Genomic DNA, 8,001 nt, shown 5'->3' with positions numbered 1-8,001 from the left:
AAATTTCTTTTTTATTTGTGTCACCAAATTATGAGGTTGACCTTGTTATTAATTGCTACTCTTAGGTCAGTTTTTACATAGTCTTGTAAGGATAGCAATTTTGTTTTTCTATGAAGAATTTTTTTCCTCAGTTGAGATTATCCATCCACCTTAGTATAGTAAATATTGAGATCATATTTAAGTATCTGTATATTTTAGGCATGCACTTTGGGTGCTTTGACACCCCTCTGAAAGACTGAAATAAGGAGAAGTCTGTGTGGAAATATGGAAACTATAGCCACTTGACTATTTCAAGATTCACTGATCATGCACTGATTATCATGTGTTCTATGTTAATGGGCAGATGGATGGGGTATGTGCAGTTACCTTCAGTGAAAGAAGCATTGATTTCTAAGGACCAAGGACAAGACTCAAGACGTGAGTTCTTGAAATGATTGAGAAGGGATGCTCATTGAAAATTCCAATAATGAGGGCAGTGCCTGTGGCTCAAGGAGGAGGGCACCAGCCCCTTATACTGGAGGTGGCGGGTTCAAACCTGGCCCTGGCCAAAAACTGCAACCCCCCCCCCAAAAAAAAGCAATTAGGATAATGGAGGGAGAATTAAGTACTACTCTGTCTGTGGAGTAGACTTCCTATATTTTTTAATAAATTTTGTTTTCATTTGACACTGTCCTCTGGTTCTTGTGCAAGCCAAGGACTCCCTGGATTTCAAGTTGTTCCCAGCATTGGGGGTCACTCTCCTGTGCCACCTAGATTTTGGACTCTAGGCTTTAGAACTGTGAGACAATAAATTTCTGTTGTTTAAGCTACCCAGTTTATGGTACTTTGTTAGAGCAGCCCTGGCAACAATAAACAAACAAGGAAAAGGCATAATCTAATATAATACATTTACCAAAAAATAAAAATAAAAACTTTATCTTAGTAATATCTATCATTGATTATTAAAGAGGGAAAAAGCACTAAACCTTGCAGAAAGTAATGGAGGGAGAAAAAGAGAATCGATTGTAGAACACTTGTGTTCTTCAACAGTTATGCTTTATTGGTCTACAGGTTCAACAATGACAGAAATGGTGAACTATGTGAATGAGATGTGTAGAATATATATTTTTTTGAGACAGAGCCTCACCATGTCACCCTCGGTAGAGTGCTGTGGCGTCACTGTTCACAGGAACCTCAAACTCATCTGATTCTCTTCTCTCAGCCTCCCAAGTAGCTGGGACTATAGGTGCCCACCATAATGCCCAGCCATTTTTTTGTTGCAGTTGTCGTTGTTTAACTGGCCCGGCCATGTTGGAAACTGCCACCCTCGGGGTATGTGGCTGGCATGGTAACCACTGTGCTATGGGCACCCAGCCAGATGTGTAGAATATTCATCACTGCTGGCATCAACACAGAGCTCAAACTCTTCCTGCACTTGACCTTCCCCACTGCCAAATCTATGTAAATACACTCATCTTTTCTACATGTGAGGTTTATTAATTCTGTAATTTTGCTCAAGATTGAATAACCAGGAAGTTCAGGTTTGTAACTGTAGTTTTCCTATTCTTCTCTGTTTTTGAATTTGTCCTTAATCATCAGATCTAGAAACTTATAAAAACCAATGCTTTTTTCTTTTTGATATCCACTGTGGCAAGAGAGATTAAAGGCATGACAGTAGATTTCCAGAGAATTCAGTGAGGTATTTCAGCAGAGATTATATTTGTTCCTACATGGGTCATATTGTAAAGATACCACAACTGCTCCAAATTCAAAGGACTGAATATATACTAATTATTTATTTGTAGTTTATTGTCACTACCACAGAGTAAGGAACTTGAGTGCAGGAACATGTTCCCTGTTTGTAGCTGATGCTTGCACCATGAACTAACATATTTTACTTTATTTATTTATAATTTGACTGTGATCTAAGCCTCAGTTAACTTCTCTTTACAAGTTTTAGTTTAAATAGCTTTCTATGTAGAAGCCTTGCACATATTTCATTATATATTTTTCCTATGCACTTGGTACTTTTATGTTACAGACACTTAAAAATATTTCAATTTATTTTTTCAAATTTTAGATGAACATGAGGGTACATATGAGTAGGTTACATTACTTGTGTTTGTAAGGTAAAATTTGAGTGGTAGTTGAATCCCTCATCCATGAAATGTGCCATATACCAGTGCATTGTACCTGTTGATTGTAAACACCCTGAAGAAGTGACATCATTAAAAAAAAAGTTCTTTAATGTATAAATGACTACTGGGTTCTTTAACTATAATTCACTATAGAATATGCACTAAGAATTAGAGATAGAGTCTTTCACATATAGGCCCCAAAGAATATCATCCAGGGAGAAATGGAACTGTGAAGAAAGGTCTATTGTGAGCTTTAGAGGAGGACTCAATTGATACATACAAAATGTATATGGTGGGTAAACCACTGTTGAAGATATGAAAAAGATGGGCTCCAAGACATTGTGGATGTGTTCACAGCCCTGTTCACAATTTCATTCCAGGTCCTGTTCACCTGAGCTATCAGGTCTTTCATAAAGTTTACAGAGGAATAAATGGGAGAGAGTAACAATGTCACCGAATTTGTCCTCCTGGGACTCACTCAAGATCCTGATGGGCAAAAAGCATTACTGGTAATGTTTTTGATCACATATGCTGTGACCATGGTGGGCAACCTGCTCATCGTGGTGACTATTATCAGGAGTCCCTCCTTGGGCTCCCCAATGTACTTCTTCCTGGCCTCTCTGTCACTTATTGATGTTGTTTATTCCACTATCGTTACACCCAAATTAATTGTAGACTTACTCTGTGATAAAAAGACGATTTCCTTTTCAGCCTGCATGGGTCAGCTCTTTATAGAACACTTGTTTGGTGGATCTGAGATCTTCCTTCTGGTGGTGATGGCCTATGATCGCTACGTGGCCATCTGTAAGCCTCTGCACTATTTGACCATCATGAAAAGACAGGTGTGCATCCTTCTGTTGGTGGTGGCCTGGGCTGGAGGTTTTGTGCACTCTGTGGTTCAAATTGTTTCTGTGTACAATCTTCCCTTCTGTGGCCCCAGAGTCATTGACCACTTCTTCTGTGACATGTACCCATTATTGGAACTTGCATGCACGGACACCTACTTTCTAGGTCTTACTGTGGTTGCCAATGGTGGGGCAATCTGCATGGTGGTCTTTATCCTTCTCCTCATCTCCTATGGAGTCATCCTAAACTCACTGAAGACTTACAGTCAGGAAGGGAGGCGTAAAGCCCTGTCTACCTGCAGCTCCCACATCACCGTGGTTGTCTGCTTTTTTGTTCCCTGTATTTTCATATACGTTAGACCTGTGTCTACCCTCCCTATTGATAAGTTCATGATTGTATTTTATACAGTTATTGTTCCCCTGTTGAATCCTTTGATCTATAGCTTGAGAAATTCAGAGATGAAAAATGCTATGGAAAAACTCTGGTGTAAAAAGTAAACCATAGATGGAATAAGAACGTCCTTCACATTGACCATGTTTAGTACCAGTTCTAAGGCAACACACAGGCAGTAAATTCTAATGATGAATAATGTAGTCAATTGAATCAATGCTATGGGGATATTTCTCTTCATTTATACAAAGTCATCAGAATTGTGAAATAAGTTATCTTTTGAGGATAGAATCAATCTAATGTAAAAATTCTGCGGGATAAGTAAAAGGCAGAGGTATGCTATTACAAGTAAAAATAAAACAAAGTTCATCTGGCATCTGTATTTTTTTAGGGTATATTGAACTGCACTTAGTAGAAAGTGTTTTATTACTTTAAAGGGGTAAAGCAAGAATTTTTTTTTAATTCACTATCATTGTCATTCCTAAGAAAGCAATTTGTCCATTATTTAGAACAAATTTAATGTTCAGAAAGGATGGAGTTGAAGTCTAGATATTGATTATTCTATCAGCAAAGCAGATTTCTGTAGCTGTGCTGTACATTGTGTCTTAAGATCACTTCTGTTCTCAGGTCACCATCTGTGTATTTCCTGTTCAGGGTACTTGGCCAGCAGATGATATTGTTGTTAGTCAAAGATGCTGTCAGTGGTCATTTTGTTGGCTGAAATGTGAATGGTGAAGAAAATAGTCTAGTTCTTGATTATGAGGTATATACTTTAGTTTATTTTTGTGAACTTCCTCAGTAGTGATCAGGTGCATATTTGCCTTTTTGGAGGTTCATGTAAAGCCTCTTACTTTGTGTTCCTGAATGTGTAGATATGGGTAGAGAAATATGTTGTTTTGCATAAGCAATGTGTTCCCTAATTGTTATGTTCAACTTAAATCCTTTACTTCGAGACTTAAAAATGATTTGTTGTGGTATAAATGCAATTGTTTTGCAATTTTATAAAGAAAATATTTTTTTCTCATTGGTAGCCATCTTGGCATATCACAAATCAGGAAGTATATAGAATTGCTTTTATTGTAAGATAGAACATTATCTATGCTTTGTTACTATTCACATTTTTAAAAAATTAAATGTTATTGTGCATATTTGAAGTATACAACGTGGTGTTATGGGATACATGTAGATAGCAAAATTGTGAGTATAGTCAAGCAAATGAGCATATCCATCACCTCACATAGTTACTCAATTTTTGTTTATTGAAAAGAGCAGCTGAAACATATTCATGTATCTAAAACAAATCCCACATATGGTTCAGTTTTGTTACCTATAGTCCTCATGTTCTAGGTTAGTCAGAGGATATAAAGTAGCAGATCCAGATAAGAATAGAGATGTAATGTATAGCAAGTTTACTTTTCTGAATGCAAAAATATTTTAGAACTCTTTAAATTTTAAAATTTCATTACTTTTATGCCTACCCAAATGTATATGTAATTTATTTGTACCCTTTTACCTGTAATATTATCAACTGTAACTACCTGTTTGTACTTCCCTGATTCTGCTTCTCTGTGTTCACCCAGATGGAATCCCAAAGCTAAACTTATCCTTAAAATATATCATTCAGACTTTATTATATCTTACTTATATTAGAATTATGTTTTATGGTACATAAATTTCAATTTTGTCCATGATGTCACCTTTCTAAAATTTGATAATGATGCTGCATGCTGCTTTGGTCTCATCATTTCCCCTGCTGTGTATTATTCCAAGTGTGAATGTACCACAAGTTATGGAATCATTCAGTCAGAGACCATTTCATGGATTGTTTGAATTCTTTTTGGCACATAGTACAGCTATGGACATCCAAAAACGATTCTTTTGTTTTAAGGAGAATGTTTGTACTTTCATTTTTATAGGTGGTTTTAGTTTTCCCAAATGCTGTACCTACCAGCATTACATAACAGTCCCTTGTTATACAATCTTGCCAACACATGATATTGCGAGATGTTTGATATTTTTGTTAATGTAATTTCTTTAATATTGCGAGTGTACCGCAGTTTTAATTTGCATTCTTTATGTCCATTGAAGTTGAACATGTTACCATATGTTTATTGGATCCTGTTTTTTTTCTATTTTTCTATGAAATGTGTATTTATGTCTTTGCTAAATATTTTACTGGTTGCCTTTATTATTATTAATTTATTGGAGTTTTTAGGAATCCTGTGTACTAAATCTTTATTATTTATCTTTATTATGGAGCATTTTCTCAGTTTTCTGATTTTCCACTTTCATATTTTTATGATTTCATTTGATAATATAATCTTGCTTTTTCTTTTTTATTCATGGAGTTTTAAATTGACAAATAAAAATCATGTAAATGTACCATGTACAACATTTTGTTTTAATGTTATGGAATACACATTGATGGTAAACACTTTTAGTATACTAAAGCAAAAGAACTTTGAGCAATAACTAAATCAAGCTATTTAATATATGCATTACTTCACAAACTTATCTTTTTTGTGATGAGAACACTTAAAATCTATTCTTTTAGCAATTTTCAAGAACGAAATACAGGGCTATTTGTTGTAGTTACCATGTTGTATAATAGCTCTCTTGAATTAATTCCTCTTATCTAGCTGACATTTTGTATGTTTTGATCCAAATCTCTCAACTGTGCCCCACCCCAACCTCATCTCCTGTTACTGACCAATCTGTTCTCTACTGCCATGTATTGATCATGTGGTATTTGCCTTCGAAAAGGGAACTTTTGTACTCTCTTGGTGGGAATGTAAATTGCTAGAGCCATTAGAAAAACACAATTTAAGTTCTTAGAAAATCAAAATGAAAAATAGAACTACCATAAGGTCCAGCAATCTCACTTCTTGGTATATGTCCAAATACCTGAAATCGATACCTTGAGATATCTATACTTGTGTGTATACTGAGGCATTATTCATAGTAATCAAGATATGGAAACATTGTAAATGTCTATCGGACTGTCAACAGATGAATGGATAAAGACAACATTATATATATAATACACATATACATGTCCAATGTGGCATAATAAATGTATGTATGTATGTACATACATATAATCCCCCCAATATGTAATTTATATATACAAATGGTGTATACTGTATATACTATATATCTGCAATATGGTATTATGAACTATAGTCACTGTGGTTTACATTATATTTCCAGAATTTATGCATTCTGTATAATTGAAATTTTGAACCCATTACACCCACAAATATAAGAATATTATTCAGGCTTAAAAATAGACCTTGTCATTTACGACAACATGCATAAAACAAGAGGACTTAATGCCTGTTATTAATTTATTTGACAATTAATTTTATGTTCTTATGAGAATGTTTTGGTATCATTTGCAACAAAGTAGATTAACCTTAGGACATAATGACAAATGAAATGACTTCTTAAATGGAAATTTGATGTATTGGTTTCTCTGTGTTTCTTATGTACTAATAAATGCAAGTTATTATGTCTGACTGTTCCAAGAATTAATACACGATCTCTGTCATTCATCTCAAAGTTTTTTCTAACTTCGGTTGCTATCTTAACAATGAGTTTTTGAAGAGTTACTTTGCTAAAGTGGAACTTTACCCTGGAAGTGAGACAATGTAATCCCAAATTGTACCGTCATATTAATTTGAATAAAGTTTTAAAAAAGAGTTTTTTGCTTAATTTTCAAACATAATAAAATCACCTAATTTAAAATTAGCTAATTTTAGGTTATTATTTCCTAGCTTGTATTATTAATGTTCAGAGGCATAGTAAATGATTGTAATCCTTGGGAATTTGTTGAGAATTCCTTTGTGGACAGCACATGATTAACTTTGAACATGTTCCGTTTTCACCTGAGTAGGATGTGTATTTTGCAGCTGTTGACTGTGCTTTCTTCTGTTATGTCAATAGGGGAAATTTGTTAATAGAGGTGTTGTCTTAAGTACTTAATAAATGTTTAGTGTGCATTTTTCTTGCATTTTTGAGAGTTTTCCAAAATCTTCCTATTTTTTTTCGGCTTTGTCTATTTCTCCTTTTTGGTCAATTAAAAAAATGTTAGGAATCTGTGTTTTTAGCCATATGCCAATTTGTAATTGTTACATCTTCTTGCTGCTGACCTTTTGCTATTGCAAGAAATTTATCTCTGGCAATGTTTCCTATCTTATAATTTACTTTTATCTGATTGTAGTATGGATAGTGTTCTTTTGGTCAGGGTTATGCAGTTTATTCTACTCTTTTTATCTTTTTTAACATCTTATTTCCCTTGTGAGGCTTTTACATTTGCATTCGGCAAAATCAACTCATTTATATAAAAATGCAATGAATCATCTATTTGTATTTAATTCCTCCATCTTTCTAGTTGTTTCATATTTACCAATGTTACCTATGGTTTATATTTATCTTGATTTGCTACTACATTTCCTCTTTCCATTAGTTTCATTCTTTCTTGCATTTCCATTTTTGTTCATTTTAGTGCATTTTTCTTTTTCTTGAAGATTAGGCCTTAGAGCTCAGTATAAAATAGTTTGGCTGGTCACAAAATCTCAAATATGGCCAGAAAAATCTTTGCATTTTTGCCTTTGTTGATGTAAATTTTTTATTGTTGGGGACTCAT

General features: G+C 34.3%; 1 protein-coding gene across 2 annotated transcripts; it reads left to right on the top strand.

Annotated features, from left to right (window-relative positions):
- The first annotated feature begins 2,548 nt into the window (after positions 1-2,548).
- On the top strand, positions 2,549-5,829 carry LOC128565311 (olfactory receptor 4A5-like). 2 transcript variants are annotated; one of them, XM_053561685.1, is made up of 2 exons: positions 2,549-3,447; positions 5,805-5,829. In XM_053561685.1, exons 1-2 carry the CDS (start codon positions 2,549-2,551, stop codon positions 5,827-5,829), a joined length of 924 nt encoding a protein of 307 aa, XP_053417660.1. The 2 variants fall into 2 exon arrangements, with proteins under 2 accessions (XP_053417660.1, XP_053417661.1); XM_053561686.1 differs by lacking the exon at positions 5,805-5,829 and having other exon boundaries at positions 2,549-3,460.
- Positions 5,830-8,001: the final 2,172 nt, after the last annotated feature.

The sequence above is a fragment of the Nycticebus coucang genome, chromosome 14 (genome assembly GCF_027406575.1).
Source record: "Nycticebus coucang isolate mNycCou1 chromosome 14, mNycCou1.pri, whole genome shotgun sequence".
Classification (NCBI taxonomy): domain Eukaryota; kingdom Metazoa; phylum Chordata; class Mammalia; order Primates; family Lorisidae; genus Nycticebus; species Nycticebus coucang.
Note: the sequence above shows the minus strand (reverse complement) of the source record. Positions and strands in the feature narration are given on the sequence as shown.

What these genes read in the sequence shown, in the direction of transcription:
- LOC128565311 (XM_053561685.1), top strand. Translation starts at nt 2,549, where the DNA reads ATGGGAGAGAGTAACAATGTCACCGAATTTGTCCTCCTGGGACTCACT. An exon ending in AATGCTATGGAAAAACTCTG is followed by an intron (nt 3,448 to 5,804) that starts GTGTAAAAAGTA and finishes AGTATACTAAAG; the next exon opens with CAAAAGAACTTTGAGCAATA.